Source organism: Bombus terrestris, chromosome 9 (genome assembly GCF_910591885.1).
Source record: "Bombus terrestris chromosome 9, iyBomTerr1.2, whole genome shotgun sequence".
Taxonomy (NCBI): Eukaryota; Metazoa; Arthropoda; class Insecta; order Hymenoptera; family Apidae; genus Bombus; species Bombus terrestris.
The window spans coordinates 17,696,111-17,721,310 of record NC_063277.1 but is presented as its reverse complement, the minus strand read 5'-3'; the positions used below and the strand labels follow the sequence as shown (position 1 = coordinate 17,721,310).

Below are 25,200 nucleotides of genomic sequence, written 5' to 3'. Positions count from 1 at the left end.
AATCGAGTGTTACAAAATCGTATTTCTGAATCGATCACTTTCGACATTTCCACGAAAATTTCAACGAAAGAGCCATTAATCGTATAATTTCTAGACGATTGACGACAGTTTTCTGAGAAGCAATAAATTAATAGGTAAAGATCGTCGAATATAATAAGAAACTGCAAGCAGCACTTCTAGGTACTTGTAACGTAGGGCGGATTTGTAATTTTCTTTGGATTATTTAATTTTGTGCAAGTTAAGGATATTATACGCTAAATTCTTTCATATGAATATAGAATAACGATATAGTTAGGAGATAAGGGTAGAATATCGTATCGCTACAAAGGTTTTCTTAATATGGTAACGAGATATTGGTGATCTTTGTCATTAGCGCATATTGGTGGCGTAAAATTGATCATCGTCTAATTAGACGATGACTCACGATCAAATGCTCAGACGATTATTTATGATTAGAATGTCTCATGATCTGTTACCGCGAATATGATGTAATTTTGTTTATCGCACAATCTGTATTATTATTTACGTTCAGTCTCATGATCGATTAACATAAATACGATGTTATTCTATGTGTAAGATATAGATTAGGTCTTATTCTGAGAATAATATTTATTAATATTATTCAAATAATTTTTAGAGAATTAGTTATTCTTTCTGTTAGGTCATCCCATAAATTCGTGCCGACCTTTGTGTACACATTACATATTTTAAAGAAAAACAAGAGAACTTTTATCGAGACGGAATAATGAAAAATGGGAAGAAGTTGTACAACGAGAGGGGGATTACGTTTTTTCATGAAACTGAAAGGTATGCAAAACAATCTTAACATATATAACCGCTCGAAAAACGGCACGAACTTATGGGATGACTTAATATTATATTCAATTACATTATTTAAGTTTAAGAATATAATCGTTCGTTTAACGATAAGAACTATATTATATTCTTTATTAATCGTAAATAGTCTGCCAGTGACGAAGGATCAGATGAAAAAATAAATGGTTACATTATTACCCGTTATAAAATAACTATAATTTTCCAAACAATTATATTCACGGTATAAAACTTGATCTTATAGCCCTGTAAACGAAACGGCATCGTATTTATAGCATTATATTTATCGATTTGAACGTTTTTCATTAATTTTATGCCAATATGATGATCGATACGTGTCAAGTACAATAACGCCAACGATGTATTAATAACAACCTCTGCATCCACGTGCGTTTCCTTACTCTCTATCTCTATAGTTAACACGTATTAATCTCAAAACATTTTACATTCCGCGCGTTCGAACCTGAAAGCATTACGCGAAACGATGACAGAAACAACGTACGTACATGCTATACGAAAGCGTATTCTTCGAACCGCCTAACCAAACCAACCGTGTGCAAATTACGTTTAAATGTTCCCTCATAAATTCTCGCCGCTTGTTTATAACTATTAAAATCAATCAGTCGGCTAGTTCGTGCATTGGCACATCGCGAGCGAATATATAGCAGTCGAAGATAAAGTCGTTCGAATAAATGTCTACACGTACGTCGTTATATTTCTTTAATAATAATCCTTAAAGAGAAGCCAAACGCCATACGTATTAATTAATACACCTTTAATATATATCAAGAGCTAAAAGCATCCAGATATTGGTACAATGGAAAGAAAGAAAAAAAGAAACGCGTGGGCGAACGGCGACCGTGAGGAGGCGATTCGCGGTAGAAACAAACGAAGGAAAGGCTTAACAGACGGACGAAGAGGACGAAGAGGAAGTTTCGATACGGTCGCGGGTCGACCGATCGACCAATCGCGTAACGTTGGCGGGGGTTGAGCCATAAATGTCGCGTGGCGAGCCACGGAAACTCGCCGACAGGTCGGCGCCACCGTACCGACGCTCGGTATACTAGTCTACATTTTTGGCGGCAGCCGCCCAGTCTAAGGTCCAATCCCCGAACCGAACGGTCGTCCGAAATACTTAGGTAAAAAAGGGCTAATTTCCAATCGACCACCGTACACCGGTCGACATAGTCGAGTTTATTCGCCAACTTTTTTTTTCTTCCACTTTCTTTTTCTTCCTTCTCTTCTACTTCGATTCTTCGTTCTCAGCTTGCCGGGAGAAAGAAAAGAAAACGAGAACGAGTTGACTTTGTTCGAGGATTTTAAACGATCGCGCGACGACTTATTTCATTGGTTCGAGAGAGAAAGAGACAAAGATCTCGACGTTAAGGGTGGGAAAGAGATAGATAAATCGTGAGTGCGACACTCTATCTGGCTGAACCGATCGAGGACGATACCAAGAGGAACGATTCGCTCGAAGAGGAAAGATCGAGGATTCTCGTCCGTGTGTGCGCGCCAGTGTAAAACAGGGCGAAAAATAGGAGAGAACGCCTGACTGGACGTGGGCCTGCCTGCGCTTGTCCTTCTGCGTATATTTAGTAGGAATTCGCTCTTCTATTAACCTAGACTGCGCTGTTCTAGTACACTTACACGCGAGTCTGCAAATAATTTTAGATTGTATCGCTGGTTCGTTTCATTCACACTGGTACGTGTGCTTTTTAAGACTAATTGATGTTACTAACCCACGAGAACGAGACCAACTAATTACACTGTGGACAAATTGATGTACACGGTGGTAATTAATCTTATGAGGCAGAAACGATCGAACCGTGGGACCATTTTATTATGTCGATAAATTTCTAATTTCGATTTCTAGTAAGAGAACAAAGAAATTTATGAAATTACATTTTTACGAATGATCGTTGAAGTCTCATTGATAATAGAAAAAATGATCTATCTGTCTGTTTACGCCTGATGTTTTGTACAATGATAATACATGCATGACGATGTTTGTACCAATCTATATGTAGTAATAATCGTATATACGATATTGTAACGATATATGTTTGCGCGTGGTTTAATAACAAAACAAAGTATGTAAAATATATTTCATTGTCGATCTTTAAAAAACAAAAAAGGAATACTACGATATATATAATAAGTAATACTATATCGCAAGTTCCGAAGAAAGAAAAACAGTGATATTATAACAAACGTTTCGTTGTAAGATTCTATAAATCGGTTCGATAAATTTAGATAATATGAATGACTCAGTGCGTTCAACGATCGATCGATCGAACGAGTCGTAAAGATACAGTCGCGAACACCACCGTCCCGAATCAAAGTTCTAATTTCGTGGAAGCACGTTTGCAATAGTTGGCGCGACTAGCGTCTCGGTTTCTCTGCTATCGCATACCAATTCGAGGCAGACCGATCGTTTGCTGCCGCGTGCTTCTCAAAATGTAGTGGAAACGTACAAGGCACAGACATCGATGCCCGAGGTTTCTCGTACGCGTGTGCCAATCATACAACCGAGAGAATTGTTTATAATAATTGGCAGCGATTTGTTTGGCAGTTATGTAACGCGCCGCGGCGTGCCTGTCGGGATAAAAATATCCGCGGGATGCCGCCAAGTCCGACGTGTCTGTTATAGCCGCTCCCTTTCTGCGGTTAAAACGCGAAACACTTTTTTTTTTTAATATATATACGTTGCGGTAAAAGTGCAAAATTTAGCAAATTAGATCCTTGCAGGAACAAACAGATCATATAATTAGAATTCCATATAATATTCATAAAATATCATTAATATTGTCCATATGAATAACAGACGTTCGTTATACAGGCCATTATACAGAATTTCGTTCTATTAAATTAAGTTGAGATTGATATTCATAAACTGACACTGTCAATTGTCTAATAGATTAAGGATAATTAGGTTCCTACAAAATGTGGAAATGAGAGCTGGTCGTCGACCCATATTTTTCAACCTATTTGGTACTATAGTACAACTATTTAGCATAGTTCTATTTCTACAAATTCTAGCACAGTGTCGAAGCACGCGAAACACTTTTCTCCCAGCAAACGTATGCATCATCTCGACTGATCCACTTTCCGAGTATCGTCTATTCCTCACGGACAGAAATTAACGTGTTAATAAAAATCACCACGTACTCTGATAGTTTCTAAAACGTTTTCAACGATTGTTTTTAGGAAATAGTCGAATACTCGGAGTAGCTTAGGAACCTTTTGTTGGACCAAACCTCGTTCTCATAGAGGATTATGGCTAATGGAAATATCAGGGTTAGGAAGTGGAAAAGCAAGTTATTTAAACGAATAACGACGTAGAAAATGCGCAGGATTATAAGAATTTGTTCAGTGCTGACGTTAGAGAAAAAAGTTGCGAGTAGCGATACAGTGTCATAAATTTTTGGGACGATGTAACGCGTATAAAATTATAAACGGCTAAAGTGACACGCTCCAGATTGCTCATTCTCTTAATATCATAGAATACGTCACAAGTGCCAAGAGGCGCCTCGCGCCGCTTGACGAGCTAAACTACGCGTCTGACCGAATTAAGGCGTCACTACTTTCGGCCACATCGGGCTAAATATAACGCCGCAAAAAGGCGACTTTCTAGCCGTGACAAAACTTCAATTCTGAATCAAAACAATTATAATCAACGTCCGTCGTCTACGTTTCTCCGTTCTCCTTATACTTATTAAATTCGCGCGATTTAAATTGAATAAATTTTTGAACATGTTAGAAGACTATAATAATCAACGTTATACCTTGCAAAGTTTATATATTATACAAGTATTTTCTCCATAAGAGAATAACATACATTTTATATTGCAAAACGTATAAATAAGTATCCGGGTCTGAATTTTTTAATTCCGACAATTTTTTTTTTCAATATGCCGATTATGTAACAAGCACGAATTTCATCCTACAAGTTGAGGATTAAATATACTGCGTTACTATCATCCTTGAAATGTTGTTTATTTTTTTTTTTTTTTTTTAATATTGGAGAGCGTGGTCTTGAAAGAAGAGAATTGAACACGTTTATTTATTTGTTCGATTTGTTTCATAGCTAGGTCCAATATTTATAAGCAAACTCTAATTTACTTCATGTTTATCACTTGCCTCGTATTTGTAATCATTTTACATCATAAAATGGTTTACTTTAGTATCAGATTTCGTTTGTCTGACCAATTGCACTCTGAATCTACTTACTACGTTCGTACGTATCTATACAGGTTTCTGTATAGTACATCATACTCTCCACTATTTTTTATTTAAATTTCACTGAGAATTCGTTAAAAAAATTAAAGGTGCTAAACAAATACTCTACCAAAAAATATATATATATATATCAACGATACAAATTTCAAGCAAAGTGAGATTTCTCAATTAATTATTCGTCGAAAACCGACAAAGTTTGGTATCTCCATCGAGCTAACGTTATTGATTTCTAAAGAGCTTCTGTGAATCTCAACTCGAGCAGCGTTAGAGGTAACTTTTGATGTGTCCAGACGTTTGATATTTTCTGGGTTAAATGGTTTCTAGCGTTTCACCGCAACGTGTCGAGCTGGCTGTCTTCGGTTGATAGTTAAAGTTTCAACATTGAAGGCCGATGTGCGAAAGTTTCCTTTGCCTCTGTTACATTCTCGCCCACCCTTCATCGGATCACGCGAAACCGCCACATAGCTGAAAGAAGCATACTTAGAAAATTCGTTCTCTGGCAACTTTTCAATGTGAACATAATTTCTGACGACGCCATTACCATCGCTACATTCGCTTCCTGCTGATATTCTCATTTAAAATTATACAATATCGTTGAAAAATTTTCTCAAAATTTTTCTCTAATTCTTGAGTTACAATAATATCGGTAAAATACAATTTTTAACAATGAAGTTTAAATATCGTTTTAGCAATGAAAAATCTTATTTACAATCTCTTTAGAAATATTTTTCTGTTGTTTAATGACAGTGAAATCTAACTTCTGTGATGGAATTTAATTTTTCAAATTCAACTTGTATAAAGTACGCAGAAAGTACTTGTTTTCGTATTAGAATTCCGCCGTCTGACTAATGACTGTCTGAATCTCCTTACATAGGACATTGTACTAGTTGATAGTACGAATTTATAGATGTTGAACCTGCTTTCCAATAATCGACCTATGTAAGTTCAACATAAATACTTGGATACTTAAAATAGCTGACCGCTTGTTCGCTCTTTTACGACCGGTTCATTGTTAGCCCATTGTCACAGCCTAAAATTAGCTACGACATTACAAACCCTGTATCTATCTATTCCGTAACAAAACTAATTCGAAGGTAATATGAAGCGCGAAACATTCTCATGTAGCGTATCGAAAAGTGGCGACCTACCTAGAGAATTCGTAGATCACAGTTAAACCTTGAACACTCTTAACCGTGATACATTTTGACGCGATCGTTCTGGCAGGGAACAATGAAACAAAGAAGTAACAGGTGTCGGGGCACCTAACGCTATCAGCTGTCATCGACGTTGATCCACGTGTTTGGCCGGTAGTCTGGCATACGTCTCTGATTATTCAGTTCCTAAAGCCGTCATTTAAACGTGTATTACGCGTCCACGATGACGCACGGAAGTGGAACGCGCTGGGTGAGGACCTAACGCGGTTGTAAGCCAGCAAACGAAAAGTCACACCGTGGGCCGGCACGTATTTTCAGTTTTTGGACCTACGCCCCGGATGATTTGCTTGAACTCGTCTTGCTTATTTTTAACAGTCATCTAGATTACACGCGTGTTCGTTAGATAGAAGAGTTGGGCAAAAGTTATGTTGATCAATAAAAAGATAAATTCGATTCGTTGGTTAGTTAATATTTGTAACCGGAATTTAACAAAAGTTCGAGTTATTAGTTGATCAGGGGCAACTAGCTTTACGAATAGAATGATAAAAGCTTAACTATGAAAATTTTTTGGAAGTGATTTAGCGCGAAAAATGAGAAACATGGGAACCTTTGGGAAATTCCAAACAAGTTCTCGGAAAACTTGCTCGTTCCTAAACTATCGTTATTATTAGAACGCTATATTTTTTATTTACCATACTTCCTGACATTCCAAATATTACGAACCATATAATACTCTTTTCATCTTGCACGTGATTAAAAAATTTGCCATCACTGAATTACCCTGTAGAATCTCCGTTTCTTGTGTATATAAACATCCTCCAACTATCAGATATCTTCTCAAACAGGAAATTAATTCCAGCGAATTCTGAATACAAGGTATTTCATCTTCGACTCTCTCGGAATAATAAATTCCCTTGATATCCACCTTGCAGGCATATAAACTATCAAATTATCGAAACACTCTTAAGCAATAAACTTTTAAATGAGTCCAGATGATCTTGAACGATTTGAACAAATAAATTCTCTAATTAGCCGCGCATGAAATCCTATGGACCGAAGGGTGGGCACGTGTTGTTTTATGGGTCATTATCGTCGTCGCGGGCATAAAGCAGCCCATTCCGATGAGGAAGGGGGAGGGGGGGGGGGGGGTTCGCGAAAATCGGTCAAAGTCAGCCAGAGACTCGTCGACTATGCTGCCTTCGCACAGCTTGGATGTCCACCTGTTTCCAACTAAAAACGGACCGGGGCCCGGGCAGCCTAAATATAGCGACCGCGAATCCGGGACTCTTACGTCACGACGCGACGCGACGCATCATTCTGCGTCCACGACCACCGAGCTTTTTCTTATTTTCCTTTTTCCATCCGCCACAAACCCGTTCATAGATGGTAGAAAGTATACTACGATAGGAAGTATCGATTTGATACTAGATTGTTCTGTAATATAATGATTAGATTGTAGGCGGTTATGCATTTATAGGAGATTTAAATATATTATGCAAAAATACCATACAAGATACCTTAAGTACTTATTGGAACATTTAGAGAACAAAATAAATTTCTATCTGGGTTCATGACCTGCATTTCCTTAATTGCAGTCGAGCGATGAACGTCGTTACTGTTCAATAAAATTGTGTTTCGGTTATCTGAAAATCATAATTCATTTTTGTATACTTTTATCAGAAAGCTATCATTATTCACAATCTATTATTTCATTTACTAGTGAAAGCAAAACAGATTAAAGTACAAAATATTAGCTTTAACGCACGCAATACCTTCAAATTTGTGGTATGTAATGATAATCTACCAAAAACCGGAAATTGCACATACCTTTTCCTGATTGCATTCTGTAAACTGCAACACTGGCTCCATTGATGCAACGTGCAGAGACACCTGTTAGTACGATACAATATTATTCGTTGCTCTATTTTATCTTATGAAAAAGAATTATATATACGTACATACATACATACTAAGATACTTTCCGAATTATATCATAGATGAATTTCTCATCATAAAACATTTTGAATGACTACTAATTATGTATATATACATATATGTTTGTGCAAATACGACAAAGCAAGGTATCGACTTTCGTTCGAAAGAAAAATGTCTCTACTTTTCATATACATTAATTCATATTAATTTTCTTATTCTCGTAATAATATTAAAGTTATTACCATTTAGAAAGCTTTATATTGAAATATACACAAATATTTAACAGTATAATATACATTATTGATATAAATTTCTACTTAAATGTAACAAAATTGCATACTATGAAATTTTCATTACAATTTTATTATATTTATATCTCTTGAGTAACAGGTATATTAAAAAAACAATTACCTTTGTTAGATATTAGTGATTTTGCGTATAGTTTGTGCCATTTGACCGTTAAAAACTTGATTAACACACTACGAAAAATTGCACTTTACTTTTATGGCCGAAGGGTCAAGCAACGTTTCAAACTCAGCCTTGCAAACTTCTGCGAAACAAATTTTCATACGCATCAATTTCAAAATTTTCAAATAACACAAATTATTATTCGATACTAAAATGCATTATATAATTCTTTTCTTCGGTAGAGAGAAGAATTATAAGTTTTCAATTTTTTGTGTTAATTTATTTCATTAAGTACAGAGTCGTACTTTAAGGTTGGTAACAATTATATTGTAAGATAAGTGGCGCCAACTTCTTCAAATTATGAAAAGAATCAGAGCAATAAAACATTTGTTTCTAAAACAACTTATAGTACTCAAATAAGTACAGTAGCTAATTTATCTGTGAATTTTCACGTCTTTACACAATTATATAGATTTCTCGTATCTAAATCTATAGCCCAAAATTTGTCAAATACAAATTTATTCTCTAATATATACAGAGAGCAAAAAAAGTATTTACATATTATTCTATTTAATAATTATTATAGCATTTATCTTTTTTATACCAATTAAATGGATCCAACTATAGAAAATTACTAAAGTATAGCAATAAGTTTTGTATCATTTAGTAGTACTTTCATACGACGACAAAAATTTGGTACTCTGAAAATAAAACGTAAAACTGCTAAAATAAAAATATGTGCAAATACTTTTCGCAGCCACTATAGATATAAATAATTCTCCAAATACCTGATTGTAATTCTTAATGGAACGGTTCGACAAAGTACAGAAGCATTCATTAAGTTTCGACGTTCCATTCGATTACTACGCAGAAATACGTTCGGTAATTAACCAAACTATGTAATTACGAGGAAATTAACTCGGTCGCCAGAATCAGGCATTAATGGACGACCGTTGATTTAGATCACGTATTCCAAATTTATTTCCGATGACCTTCGATCGCTCTTGCCGAGAATGAAATAGGAATACATGCGAAAGCGTTCGGATGATCCAGGCCGAGTATGAAGTGCGCGCGTTCCTAAATTTAGCGGCACCATTGCGTCAACAAAAAGAAAAGCCGATGCTCCTGTTTGTGTCGCAGTCCTCGATTGGCTGATCCGAGGAATGCCGCAACCAATCGTAATACACGTAATACCATTCGCTATTCGAAAACGGGACGAGTACGGGCTTTTCAAATACGAGAACCAAATTCGAGCTTTCGCATTTTATTCAATGAAACATTTCATTGATGTTTAACGTTTCTATCTAGATATATATATCTATATATCTAATATAATATTATATATAGGTATTATATTTATATAATATACTTCTGGACATTGGTAGATGTATTGTATAGAATAAAATTAAGAAAAAATAAGTTTATAAATTTTAAATTTTATTAAATAAAAAAGGTAATACGCTAATGTGATTTTCATCTTGGCACTAGATGGCATTATGTGTTAATACTGAGTAGTATGGTACAAAGTGTTAATGAAATCTATTTTTTACTGCAAGTTTTAAATAGCAGTTGTAAATATATATAATTATAAAATCTGGTTTAACAAGAATGATGAAGAAATCGACCGCGAAAAATTGTGTCCGCTATACTTAGAAAGCGACAGGATGCCAACAAACACCTTTGCAAATTATCGTCCATAAGTTTCTTATTTTTAGCGCGTTTACTGTCTGCTAGCATTACAAGCCCTAAATTTGTGGCATTATTATCCTCGTACTTGTTAGATACTATCCCAGATACCAAACAGGGAAATTTTAACGTAAACATAATCTTAGCGAAAAGATATATTTTACGGCGCTGTTTTTCTTTTTTTATGTATTTCAAATTTAGAAATTCCTTGTTGTTTATGAGATCGATTATACACATACCGTTATATTTACAAATTTCCATGAAAACTGTATTTCTAAGAAATTGTAGTCTTCTATTTAAGTTTATCGCTCTTCGATATTTCTAGCGATCTTATTGAGAAATATATTCTAAACATTTGAAATTTGGCACGCTGAAGTATTTTAAATCTGAAATATCGAAAACATCGTATTTTATAATTAACATGCACTTACGCAATGTCTTTCTCTCATCTTAGACATTTATTGTAACCATTTTTAATCCGCAAATGATTAACTGACAAAAGAATACGCAATGTTACATTAATTAACGATTAATCTCTTTCAGAAATTGCATTATCGCTAACATACAAGATTTATACCAACGAAGAGCAATTCCTATATCGAATCTGAATCAAAATCGTCGATCTTTCCTCCATGATGCGAACAAATTAGATCATCAGATATCTTCACGCGTTGAATTATAAAAACGTTAAAAGTAATTTACGTTCGTTTATTTCAGCGAACGAGTGTGGTTAGCAGTTCAGTAGAGCGGCAAAATGGACGCGCGCTTTAGAAGCAATCTCGACATGATCGGGCGCAACGAGCCCATCACAAGGAAGGCCAAATTCTGGCAGAGTTACGTTCGAGCCTTAAAAGGTACTCCTTCATGCATTACCTGGAATTAAGAAATTTAACGCGAACAGACTTTAACTTGAAAGTTAGTTTCTCCTCTATCAGCTTTATGTATATTCAATTTTTATAATATCGAATTCCTTTTGAACGAAATCTTAGTTCCTTTAATCTCTTTCGTGCTTCTCATTCCCCTCTCACTTTTTCTGAAACGAAATCACGTAACTTCCAAATTTTGTAATAATTGAGAGATTTTTCAAGGATGTATACTTGCCGCAATTTGTCTTGTACAATACTTTGGTATCGGTGTTTACAGAGGGCTAAAAACAGCCTATAAAACTATTACTGTTTACAGGCACCGACGATATGAGAGCCCCTGAACACACGCACAGACCTCGCAGCATTTTCCGCTCAGATTATCCTGAGCTATCCACCTCGTGGCCATTTGGAAAGTCTATCTTTGAAACCCCCATCCATGCGGCTGATCGCATCAACGTTCCTGGATACAGGTAAGATTTCTTGGAGTACCTTTGTAACTCGTTAACTAACAATATTTCAATCGATGCTTAAGAATAGATACTTCGTTGAAACTTTGATAACATAAATAATTTAACTAGGTAGGCAGGCCACTCAAGCGATAAAAGATAAAAGAAAGATCATCTTAACGTACTTTTCATAATAAGACTACCATACGATACATCGTCAAAACGTCGACGAACATTTTTATAGAATAACCTTATGGAATATTGCAAAATCTCAAAGTCGATGTAAAAGATGTTTGCGCGTCTCTCTTATTTATACACTTGAACAACGACAAAATGATCGACTATGTTCTTACAATCTGGCAATACCTTTACAACGATTAATTTATTCGAATAATTATCTTGAATAATATTATTTATCATCTTGAATAATAAGACGAAGGAAATTTTTTTTTTTATTAAAGTAAACGTTATTCCCTGAAGGTACCTGCCCGTCCACCGTGAGATCTACGGTTACACACCGAGGCAGATCTACCCGCATCAATACAAACCTGTAGAACGCTTCATCCCCGGTACGTACTAAAGAACTCTGAGCAAAAGTCCAAACCAAAGAGAGTGAACGACGTCGTAAAACCAAATCAAAAAAGTAATTATAAAAACCACAGAAAAGATCAGACAGAAAGAATCGAGAAAGAAAAAGAAGCGCGAAACGAAACGAAAAGAAAAGTTTGGAAAGTTTAAACGTTGTTGTAAACACGCGTCTCGAACGTTCACGAACGAGAGAGAATATATAATTATAAAAATTCTAGTGCCAAAAAGTAAAAAAAAGAAAAAAAACGGAAACGACAAAAAAATACGAATGAAAGCAAAAAAGACCTGAGTGAGAACGAAAAAGAGAATGAACGAAGAAACGCATGAGAATGTGGAACGAAAGCATTATCGTCGTCGAATCCAATTAATTGATTAATTATAACCGCTCGTTCTCGGAGTTTTCTTCCTTTAGTTGATAATTCTTGTCAAAGTTCTTGTCAGTAATTTGTAACCAGGTGCTTTTGGCTTCTGCCTGTTGGATAGACGAATAAGTTAAGATAAAAGTTAAAACTTTGAAAGTCGAAAATAAATAAACGAACGAAAAGAGAGGCTGTAAAGACACATTAACTTTGTCGGAGGTGTAAATATTTGGCGGTCCGCGAATATTTCCCTCCAAGGCCTTTCTCAGAAGCCAGAAACGCCATCCTGGAGGATCCGTCTCGTATCCTTATGAAAAGAGCCCTCCACCTTTGCCTGCACTCCATCGTGACTAAAAAAGAAACGAAGTGAAAATGAGTAAAAAGCGAAGCAAGGAAACTGAAAATACATACATGGGATGCACCCAATCCTTCGAAAAAAGAAAAAAAATACCTTTGTATTGTTATGTTATGTGTCATCCCCATCCGACGTGTGAAATGCGTATGCACTTTTGGACACGTACGTGTTTTAAATTTTTTCGAATCGTATTTAATTCACCTCGAGTTCATATTTTATCTACAATCCGTGTCTCGATACCTTTTCTCTTCACGTACACAGAACCATGCCATAATATGTGTAATATTAATTTACTCTACTCCGTACACTTTGTATCTAAGTTATTATACTTATAATGTCGCTATACGAAAACATGCATCTATACATACGTATAAAAAAAATATATATAATTATATTAAATATGCCTCAAGACTTGTTTGCCTCGCGATTATACGATTCATTTTTCTTTTTCTTTTACGCCTTTTGAAATAGAACGCGTAATGATTTTTCTGTTTTTAATAAAAGGAAAGTAAAAGAACCGTTCGATTATATGTGACTGAGGAGCAGCTTGACATCCACTGATGACCGACGCTCTCATTGGTGTTCGCTGGTGTTCAATTAATTACAATAATTATCTTTGCATCGGAGATGGGCTAGAAATGATTTTGGTAACCAATTAATGATTAACTCGGTCGTGGTGATAGACATGTTTGTTAGAGACTTATATACTATTCGAGCGTAGATAGCATCTGATCGAAGATCGTAGTATCGATATAACAGATATAATTTTCGCATCGCACGTTTAATCGCCAACGTAACCGCGTTGTTGCATCTCTTCGTGACTAAATAAATAATAATACGATACATACGTTTGCAATTGAATAATCAGTGAATAATCAGTTTTAATAAAGAGATAGCAGTATATCTATCCAACGAATTGGTGTGCTATAGTCTATCGAAAATTAATTGGCCACTCAAGGCTGCTTCACAGCACCAGAAATAGCACATGTCGGCACTAACGCGTGTTTCTTTCGCATAATTACGCCGCTATACTATAACAGAATAGCTATACTATATAACTACTATATCAGTACGAAATAAAAATTCCGAAATATACAAATACGTAATAACGTGACATAGCTCAAACGATAATTGCTTTCAATAACAGAAACTAGACGCACAATGAGGTTTTATTATTGAATGGCCTTGAGCGATTAATTAATTTTCGTCAGACTGCAGGTAGTCTACGTATACAATTCTCAGTAACGATAGCGATAATAAACTAAACTGTAAATAGTCAGTAAACATAATGCCCATCTCTATTTTGGAAAAAAACTACAAATTTAAACAAAAGCGTGGAAACATTAAAACAAACTAAACGTAGAAAGTGTCGATGTATACTAAGCGATAGCAAGCTCGACCGAAGCAGCACAAAACCGTGAATTAACAATTAGATTAATATAATTAATACCATTAATACGATTGTCCGTTAAAAATCGGTGGATGTCTCTCGTGTTGTTCGATGTCGTCAACAATGGAAGTGTCGATGGATGGAAATGGCGACGATCAACGACCGAACGACTGACAGAAACGTGGCCAGGCATCATGGATCATCGTTCATCGATCATCGATCACACGGCTCACTGATCTCTTACGCTCATACGTTTTGTTCTCCATGCCTCTTGCGTCGTCCGAGAAAACGAAACCACCATCATCATCATCATCATCCACGTTGCTCGTCGTTGTCCAGATAAACGAGAAAATATCTGCGAGCTAAGCAACCGCCCGTTAAATGGGAACAAACGAATCGCATGCAGCTCTGATCCTAATTTCTTTCCAGGCACTAGACCCAACAAGTGGCTTTTACTCAATCGCATCGTCGATTTGAGCGACCTTAGGCGACAGCAAATTGCACGACACTGGCAGACTAGAGAAATTAAACAGCGAAACACGCTTACTACAAAAGTGCGACTTCGTCATTGCATACGAAGAAAGGATACTGACATCTTGCGCGATACTAACCTACTCACTCTCTAAACTATACCCGATACGCTCCCAATAACTGTGATTAGCGATTAATATCTTGAGCTCGGTAACGTTACAGTGAAGTGTGATATTGATAAAAAATTGCAAGTTTGTTTATTATCGTTCTATTTTTGATCATTATCGATGATCTTCACTTTAGGAAAAATAGACGCGATAGAAAAATATTTGACTTTTAATATCGAGTGTATCGAGCGTTCGTACAACTGCAACTGCCACAGATCAAGATATTAATTGTTGAGACATTAAGAAGTAACCCTTAACATTTGCTTAACGGTACACAAATAATATCGTCCTTATTCTAGAATTTACATTAGTATCTCCAAGTGATTAAACTGGTGATTTCTTTGTTCCGAGTGGTACACTATCAACCAAAAGTACTTACCTGCGTATTCTTTACACTTTACCATTCGATTGTTTCTTGAAAAAAAAATCCCTATATAAAATTATTTCATGACCCTTCATTTATTAGGATTAATAACCAATTACGAACAAGTTGATTATACCTACGAAGTATTCTCACCAAATTCTTATTTTCCATAATTCTATAATTCTATTTTTCCCCGGTAGAGCTTCTAAAATCATTTTTGTACTTTTCGTTCATAGTGTACGATGAGCACGAATCGTACACAAAAATCAGATCCAAGTATACAGTTGTGTATAGTTATTGGCTGGAATCATGCAAACCGTACTTAACATACTAATAATAAGCCCGCGTCGCATTTTTATCCCATTTCCCTCATCGACACGAAAACGAAAGAAAGAAACGAAAGCAACGATTTCATACATGCACACGTGCCTGGATTTATCTCCATCGATGTGTTGAGACGATCGTCGAGAGAATGTCACGACTACCCACGGTTCTCGAAAGCATGGGAAAGGAAATATGATCGAAGCCATCCTGAAACAGTGGCCAATGCGACGGATCGAGAATACGAATCGCTTTGTAATAAGCACGAGAAAGCTGCTACACACTGTATATGCATATGAAATGTCCAATAAACTCAAGTGACTCAACGAACGAACGTTTTTTTGGCTAATAATTTTTCAGCGATCGTTTTTTACTTCTCAAGATACGGTATGTTTTTATTTTTTCGAGAAGCGCTGCTATTGAGAAAAATTTCATTTTCTCGATGTTATTGATTTTATGCTACTTCGAGACGATTTTTCTAATTACACGCGGGCGAATATTTTTTCGAATGCGATATTTTTCGTTGCGTTTCGCCAGGAGCGTTGCCCTCGCCAACGCCATTTTTGATTTTTCCTTTTTCGCTGTATAATCGAAGGAACTTTTTGTCTTTTCACTTTTGTCCACGACGGCAAACGATATTTAGGACGTGTTAACTCTTGCAGCTGAGGTGGAGGTCGCAGTTTGATTACACTAATCCGGATCGAAAAGAACGAGAGATGAATTAAAGAGCATGAATAAAAGAACGATTTGGATAGGTAATCGGAAGAAAAATATAGAAAGGAAGAGCGTATGACGGCGATTCGATCGTAATAATTGTGGTAAAAGGCTGAATTCATCAGAGAAAAAATAGTCGTGAGACTTATAAATAGAAGAAAAATGAAAGAAAGGAAAGCAAAAGGAGTGAATAAAAGTAAATTCAATATGGCCGCCAAACTTGAAAAAGCTGGAAATTTTCTCTCGACGCTTGCGCGTTCTAATTTTTTACCATTGATCTATTCGATCCAATATCGTCACTTATCTCCATTCGTTGTTCAATTTCTTAATTTTTATATTCGTTATTATTATATTATCATAAACGAGGACAAAATGGAGAAAAGAATCGAATATAGGAGATAGAAGGACGATGTGGAGCAATTGACCCAAACACTCCAATTAATATATGCTTTACTACGCACGCGTATTCGAAGTATTCTTTTCCTCCGACTAACAAGCGATAATTAATTTCAGCTAGATCCAAAAATTTCTATCTTTTTCAGGAGATGGCATGTACTTTTTTCTTCTCTCTCAATCCGATCCCTCCAACCTCAACCTTTTACCTGCTTATCAATTATAATACCGAGTTGGTGGAAAAGTAACGTTGATCTCTGATAGCGCTGAAAGGAACAATTTCAAATAGTCACCATTTTACAATAAATAATATAACAGATTCTAAATATTATGATAAATCCCATTGCATTGTTTAATCTTTACTAAAAATTACGTAGATGGAAAAGATATAAATACGTTTGTTAAAAGCAAAATCGATATCTTTGTACGGAAATTTCATCGACCTAGTCTTTGGTCTAAGTTGCAATGGTGTATTTATATATTCAACGAATTAATCGAAATGTTATTTTAGAAAAATTGCAACAAAAAATCACACCTATCGATAAGTTAAAGAATTGTTTAACGATGGGTTTGTGTCGAAAACAAGTGAAAGAATGCAGCAGAAATTAAGATAGAATAAAATCACGAAAACAATGAAATTGTGTAGCAATCGCTTTGCTCTTCGTTGCTTCTCCACCAACCAAATATAATTATAATTCTTTCCTTCGACAGTGACGCATTGATTAACCGGATTAAAGTAATTTTCGAACCAGTAGAATCGTAGCAGTAGATAGATAGCGATATAGATTCTGTAGAAAAACCCTGTAGAAAAAACCTGTGTTTCGTGCAGTCTTGATGATGACCACGAGTTCGTAACGATTAACAGGAATAACTTGTACTTCGCGGCGAATTTCTAAGTGTATTGCGATTCATTGAGCGACCGGCGAGCAGTGTAAAAAATGAGATAAGAAAATTTTTAGAAAATATCTGATCGCTCTTTTTTCCTCTCCGCTTTCGGAGAGTACGATGCGATTTTTTGAGACGGTATTTTTCACCCCCACCAGGTTAGTATACTTTTTTACACGTTACGTGGCGTCGTGTTACATTTCATTTCTTTCTTTCTTTTTTTTTCTTTTTTTGTGAGAGCGGCTCGAATGTTTCGTTTTTCTCTTTTAGAAGGAAAGAATCGTGCTTCGATAAGCTTTTATCATGTACATCTACGGCTTGCTACGGATAGGTGAGACACGCACGGCTTTGGAAGAACACCCAAAAACGGGGACAAAACCCTTGTGAACCTTAACTCGCATTTTTGCCCTCCTATTTATTCGTTTTTATCGGATTAGCAGCGAACGGAACACGATGCATTAATTAAGCTTGTTACTATCTTTTTAGCATAGGGTGTTTTAGGTAAAGTGTCAAATATACTATACGGTAATGGAAAGAATTGAACGTAACTCATACGTTACTTAATCTTTCCCGTATAATTTATTTTTTATTGTTTTTACTACTATCTATTTTAACTATTCTACTGCAACACCTTAAAAGTGTGCTTAACAATAAACAAATATTAGATAAACGACAGCGATATGTACATACGGTACATGTAACACTTTTAGCTGCAAACAGCTAATTAAAGGAATTTCGTTAAATCGCTTGAATAATTATTATATCAAATTATGTTATATTCTTCCTAAAACACCAGTGCGTCTTTTATTAAAGCCACGTACCAACAGTGCATGACACTGCGGCCTGGAAGATTAACAAAAACGCTGCTACTAACAAGAGAAACGTCTTTCTTTAAAGAATATGTAGATGCTGAAAGCTAAAGTACTAAAGCAGAGAAAATGAAACGCAAATAAATAATAGTTGGGCAGATTCCGGCCAGATTCGCGACGAAATCAAACCGATGGTACGCACGGTTTTTCACATTAGGTGTCATTTATCATACGTAGATTGTAGCATACGATAAACACATAAAACGATTCATCGGAGAAAGACAATTTGAGAAGATGAATCTCAAGCCTCTCAATAGTTTAGTGACATGTTGTTTATGTGGACTTGTTACGTTTCTTCATTCTTTTTTTTCTATAGAATATCATCGGTCCTTCTCGATGGAATATCAATCCTTCTCGAGTAAATAAATGGATTCCATTCATTGTTTGATCAACGATTCGAACGAATTTAATCGTCATTTTAACTTTTTGTCAAACTGTTTCGATACCTGGTCTATAAAAAAAAAGCAATCAGTAAAAAGAAATAATCTTCTAATTTGTTAAATGTTAAACGTTAAAAAATATTCTACATCGGTATAGAAAGTTCTTCAAAAAAATTATTACCATCGATCACAGATGTATAAGATGTTTTAGAAAAATCCATCTTTTGGATATCTTCTTTAACAACGAGAAAATAAATTAAATATTTACTTCGTACGGATCGCCTTGATATTTTTAATTAGCTGTATATCCTTTCTTTACTCGAAGGAATCTGCAAGCCTGTAACAAAACGTTGAATTCGATTTACAATAAATCTGATTCGACCTTTTGCTTGTATTTTATACACATATTGAGTTTACGAGAGCATTTTTTACATCGTGACGTGACAAATCAAGTGGAAAGAAAATTAACAACTTCTTAAACGTTGAAATAAGATACGAATGATTCTTCGTTAAACTTGATTTGTCGAAAGATCTTCAATAAAAAGAAAAGCGCTCTCGTCACCTCACTGTCGTTTACATGATCATGCAACGTCGAGAAATTCTCGCCTCGTCATCGATTACCCATGGGACAAATCAATATCTCGTATAACGGAGGCGCGCGTTAAAAGTTCGGGTCACGTAATGCTGCGATTTATTGAATTCTCGATGTTGCATAACTCTATCGATTGCATTCCTGTATAGGTCGAACCCTACAAACTGGTTGAAATAAATAAGAAAGGCAGGAAAATATTACATAAGCGAAAACCAAAAAAAAAAAAAAAAATAATACAAATTCATAATACAAAATATATCAAAGCATAGAGTACGTTCTAACTATAATTTCTAGTCTGTAAAATCGCAACAGTAAAAAAGAAAGCAAATTCTGTCAGAAGAATGAAATAAATGCTATATAACTATTTTTAAAAGTAAATTTTTCCACTACGCTAGATACATGAAAAGGCTAAATTTATAATGAAAAGATATCCACTGTTAATTTACAACTATAGATTCCGAATAATATACGAAGCCTAATAATAAACAGAAGACTTCTCGTGTATTTCGTGTACGCTTGTTCGCTTGTTGATGCCGGATAAAATTACCGGTGTGCTTGTTATTAATTATTTTGACCGAGTATCAAAAGATTCGGGGTCGGGAGGGGAGAGACCGTCAGGAATGCACGAAACATTGTGCAAATTTTTGTTTCATTGCCATAAATATCACGATACAGCGAAACCGTTCGACCCTGAGAAAGCTTGGGCCGATCATCTGAACCGCTTGGCAGACATCGACAGGCTGTATCCGAGCAAATCGCCTTTGTTGGCTCGGCATATTAGCCCTCCTCTCAGTACGAAACGATTGTTCGATATCCACGGTGAGTACCTCTCGTTGCTCGTCTTTCACTTCCTCTTTTCTAAACGAGTTTCTTCTTTGAGCATCGCGTCTCGACTCGGAACTCAAGAAAATAAGTGTATTTGACGTAATGAATTTACTGTCAGTGTGATTAATAGCGAAGAAGATTTTAAAGAAGATCGACGAGTCGTTGTATCAAGTTGCTGTCTCTTTATGACATTTTATCGGGCACTTACGCGAACACCGTTACTTTGAATACGAAGATTTGTAAGTGGTGCGGATTTTAATAGCGTCATAACGTTGAAAAGATTTTAAGAAGTTGTGCGACCATGATTTAGCGCAATACTTCCGGACATTAAAAGTACAAAGAGTTATTACTTTCTGCTAAAATCTAAAACACATTCTTTTATCTTTTATATTCCGATTGTCTCGTTTATTTCAAATTCTGAGTAACTGATTCTATCTAAACTGAAGTTCAAAACGCTATCCGACGTCTCAAACATACTGTTCCATTGAACAACCAACGACTCGCAACTTGCAGTTTTTACTTTTTCATTGAAAACACCGACGTTTCTTCTTCTTCGCAATTTTCCACTCAAGTAACGCAAGTGTGATTCGTTAAAATTGCAAACTGCAAAATATACGATATTAAACATCAAAGAAAATGCAAGAGGAATCTGTGAACGAATATCATTTTTAATTCCAGGTAACTTGGTGACCGATTACGATTACTTGCCATCCTTCCCCTCGTTGTTACGCAAGAAGCCTTTGTTCGATCTTCTTGAGCCATCACCAATGGCACCGATCAGTGCCTTCACCAGAGACCCATGGTGGTACCCAAGCTTTGCTCCCTATATTCCCAACTATGCTGCGAGAGTTACCCCGTTTTATCTGAGGGACAGTTACCTCAGTCCTGTTAAACGTAGCTATCTGTGGAGCCGACATCCAATCAGGCCTTTCGGTACGTAATCGCTTTGTCTTTTTACTGGCGATGCTTTCATAAACAAACGATCGCTCCTTGTCTGAGAAAGTATTTGCAAAAACACCGTAGTACAGGTGTAAGTCTAGTAGAGCTTGATACGCTTCTTGGTTATTAAAGTAGTTCGTTTGTTTCGAGTACTTACTCGAGAACTTCATCCTATGAGTGATAATAATTAGATTGTGGGCTTGTTTATACAAATTTGTATTTTTATGAACATAATTGAAGGAATGAAAGTTATGTAGGGATTTGTTTTACTCTCTGAATACTGCAACGAGTACTTTGGATATTCTATTGGAATATTTCCTGTTTTCTTTATCTTTTTTTTTAACGTTAAAATATTCGTTCCTCTTCTTATTTTGCTATTTGTTTCCTTACGATTTTATTGGATTTATATAATTTCATACGTGATAGACGCCTCGCTCTGTCGAAAGAAATAAACGTTTAATAAGTAGGTAATAATTTCATGGAAATTATATTTTGAATACTTCTGTTTCGTATAAGTGACGAAATTTTCTCAGATAAAGAGCGAAAACCAGTTGAAAGCAATTTAGGATATCGCGATATATTTTAAGAATTCTTTTTAATTAAATCAGCGTCGCGTTAAGGAAAATATCACTCGAATATCGTCAAAGACAGTTTGCATTTAAATCAATCGGAGCGAAATTTTTCTGAAGACGCTAATTAGTAGATATGATGCAATAAATTGCACAATATAAAGAAACTACTTAAATGAAACATTCAGCAGTATCCCTGTTTATTGCAAAATCGAGGAAAAGTACCAAAATCTAAATAAACAAGGCTGTCCAAAAATTCCTAGACAGTTAGGATTTAGCTTGAAACCAAAATACAATAGGAAACAAAAGCGACAGAGCTTAAACAGGGAAACAAGATTCAAACGATAGACTACAAATTTTTGCACGTTACTGTACCTTTTCACGGTAAAGGAACACGCAATGTAGTTATCAATTATTTATGATATCGATGTGTTATCAACGTTGAATTATTTACAGAATCTTAAATCATTCCGAGTGAAAATTTCTTTCCGCGACATTCGATCGAGTGCTTGGTTACGTAACATTATAAAATGGGACTACCGATTGTTTACCATTTGGCTCGAGTACAGATACGGTTGCTTCAAAGGATGAACCGCAAAATTCATGGCGACACGTGCCAGACGCCAACTTCCGGATTCGAGCCAAGTACATACGTACATATTCCTTTCTCTTGGCAGACTCTAGTCAATTATTTAACGATTACATCTTCGCTTTGCACTCTATTAAAACACCATTATTCGACTCTGTCGTTGCTTTCGCAAATCGGACAGTCGATATCGCATAAAAGATTTATTACTAGAAACTTGATAGTGGTTTAAGGAACAATGGATTGTATGGACACAATGGAATCCATATTAGGTTACAATGATCTGAATTAAGAATTCAGTATCACATACTCTGGTTGACTTTTTATGGTTTATTAGGTTTTGCAATTTTTAGGAAAAAAGGGAGAAATATTAATAAAAAAATTGTAATAACTTGAAACTTACTTATAGAAAAGCAAATTATATACGCGTTATTAAATTGCAAGACGTTCGGGTCAATAAACAGCCTGTTCTTTTTATAATAAAGGCAAGAGGCGTTATGGTGAAACTAATACTTCCGGTATTCGCACGATTCAAATGTCAGGGTAATAATATCGCCATCAAAGAGGCGATATCTTCTTTGTTCGTTCAATTCCCGTGCCCTATTTTTTCAACGGCATAACGATTCGATTATTACTGAAAAAAAATTCCATTACAAAAATTTAATACGAAAATATTTGATAAGCTTAGAACTAAGAAACTTTTATTCGATCTTGACTAATTTTTCAAAATTGCTTTCTAATAATATCCAAATTTCTTTTTTGATACTTTCCAACTTGTTAATATCAATATCTAAATTAGCGAAAGGAGTATTTAAAGCAGTCAAATTCAAATATTTAATTTAATTCAAATTTAATTTAATAATTTAATTTAGCTCAAATCACTGGCAGAAACTGGAAATTGTTGGAAATGGCACTGAGCAATTGTTGCTGACTTTGCAGCATTGTTTTACCTCGCAAAGGTTTCACATTGATGCGAAGCCATTCGCTTGATAGATTTTCTCAACATTATATTGTCACGTGAACATGAGCCTCGATCGATCGTTATTTCTGTGGAAGATATGTATCTATTCGTATAAAAACTATCGATCCTAATTAATTAATCGCTTCAAACGTTCGTAAAAATAATGTAAACAAAATCGATAAGGAAGGTTGCATTCGAAAATTCAGTGAAAAATAATGTATAAAGATTCAAAGGCAATTGGGTAAAGTATTGGATAAAATTTAGTAACAGAAAAAAGAAACGAAATAAAACAAAACGATAGTAAGAAAACAGCTAGAAGAAAAGACTCGTTAGTGAACGAAAGTGATATGCAACTCGAATATATCTGTTGTATTTCAGGAGACTTATACTACTATTATTCGAAGCCAGTTCCACGATTTCACTTTACCAGCCCGTGGTATAATAAACGTACCACACATTAAGAAACAAAGTGAGCGATAAGATTAAAATGTGGCCAAGTGTTTTGCATCCTGTTATCCTTACACGTTAATTCTGTGAACAAATAATAATCAGATGGGACGAATCACGTCATGCTGCTGTACATATTTCTGGCTACGATGAGATTTATTTATCAATTAACACGCAGCTAAACGTAACAAACGTAACACGAACGAAAACGAAACAAGTCTTAAACGAAGTTTAGAATCATTATTATAGCTCGTGTTACCTGGGCTGTTCGAGCGAATGAGACTGAAATACATATATCGAACCTAACCGTGTCATCATAAGATCATATAAAATCACTCACCATGTTTACAGTACGAAACAATTCATGCAATTAAAAAAAAAAGTTATAGAAAACGAAGAATTGTTGCCAAACAGTGTCACACATCTTGTCTGTAATTTTGTACGTGACTTATGTGCCTGGATTTACAACGTCCCCTCTAATAGGTTATTTTTATTTGAAATACGCTCCTCTATGTACATTTCACTCGACTAATATGCATATCAATATACAATTGTATACATATCGACAGAATATCGAAGCATGTCCTGCAAACAGAAACTCCCAGAGTAAGGTAATAACAATAAACGGATCTTTGTTCACGATTTTTCAACAGCTACTCGTTTCCACAGATTCGTCGATAGTTTGTGTTTGCAGAGAATTTCAGATTTTTTAACACATCAGCTTTAGATGTCCCGCGAGATATCGACGGACACCGGAAACACGATCCGTGTCGAAAACATTTTTCTTACCGTGTAAAGATATTCCTTTCCCTCCCCTGTTAAAAGATACTCTAATTTTTACTGCGTACGTGTATGTGTATATATACCTACTCTGTTATCCTAGCGTTACGCTTTGAGAGTTTTAGCGAAAACACCGTATTACATGTTTTCACGGATTTGAAAAGATTCGATGCTGGAGAACGTATATTTAAGCGATTAGAACTCTCGAAGCAACGTTCACCTTGTTCTACATATGGATATTTGTGCCTGATCGATCGATCGATCTTTTTGCAGCTCACGTCTACTGATGACTGTGCCGCCCCGCATGGAACGCGTGATACGAAAATAAACGATGGAAAAAGCCAAATAAAGTCTCGGAAAAAGTTACCAAAAAAAAACAAAAAAAAAGAAAGATGTGAAAGAGTATTTACATCGTATCCTATAAACAACCATTCGATACCTATTTGCCTGATTATTTCTTTTCTCACAGTACGTATCATCGTCCATGGAGTTTTATTTATTAACGTTTCTCATCACCATGGTTTATTGTACTATTCGTTCGTGCTGTCTACGAATAAAATAAACACTGCCTAAATTTTACTACAAATCTCCTTTCTCTACGAAATTATGATCATATATGCGTGATCTTATCGCTCTCTCCATCTCTATCTCCCTCTTTGTTGCATCGTTATCCGTAT

At 35.5% G+C, this 25,200-nt stretch overlaps 1 protein-coding gene and 3 long non-coding RNA genes across 6 annotated transcripts; 1 reads left to right on the top strand and 3 right to left on the bottom strand.

Moving 5' to 3' along the window:
* Positions 1-1,819: 1,819 nt before the first annotated feature.
* On the top strand, positions 1,820-24,889 carry LOC100647860. Of its 3 annotated transcripts, none has more exons than XM_003397998.4 (8): positions 1,820-1,973; positions 10,974-11,110; positions 11,439-11,592; positions 12,049-12,137; positions 20,092-20,235; positions 20,920-21,174; positions 23,675-23,765; positions 24,797-24,889. In XM_003397998.4, exons 2-7 carry the CDS (start codon positions 11,011-11,013, stop codon positions 23,755-23,757), a joined length of 825 nt encoding a protein of 274 aa, XP_003398046.1. In that variant the 5' UTR covers positions 1,820-1,973; positions 10,974-11,010; the 3' UTR covers positions 23,758-23,765; positions 24,797-24,889. The 3 variants fall into 3 exon arrangements, with proteins under 3 accessions (XP_003398046.1, XP_012167661.1, XP_012167660.1); XM_012312270.3 differs by lacking the exon at positions 1,820-1,973 and adding an exon at positions 2,101-2,244; XM_012312271.2 differs by lacking the exon at positions 23,675-23,765.
* LOC105666108 lies at positions 3,667-9,111 on the bottom strand. Its single transcript, XR_002308023.2, has 5 exons — positions 8,574-9,111; positions 8,055-8,117; positions 7,745-7,870; positions 6,222-7,661; positions 3,667-5,538 (listed from the first exon to the last, which is right to left on the bottom strand). It is a non-coding gene; the product is annotated as an uncharacterized LOC105666108 (long non-coding RNA).
* On the bottom strand, positions 9,987-11,439 carry LOC125385659. Its single transcript, XR_007225175.1, has 2 exons — positions 11,130-11,439; positions 9,987-10,642 (listed from the first exon to the last, which is right to left on the bottom strand). It is a non-coding gene; the product is annotated as an uncharacterized LOC125385659 (long non-coding RNA).
* LOC125385661 lies at positions 15,936-19,690 on the bottom strand. The gene is made up of 2 exons (XR_007225177.1): positions 19,006-19,690; positions 15,936-18,895 (listed from the first exon to the last, which is right to left on the bottom strand). It is a non-coding gene; the product is annotated as an uncharacterized LOC125385661 (long non-coding RNA).
* Positions 24,890-25,200: the final 311 nt, after the last annotated feature.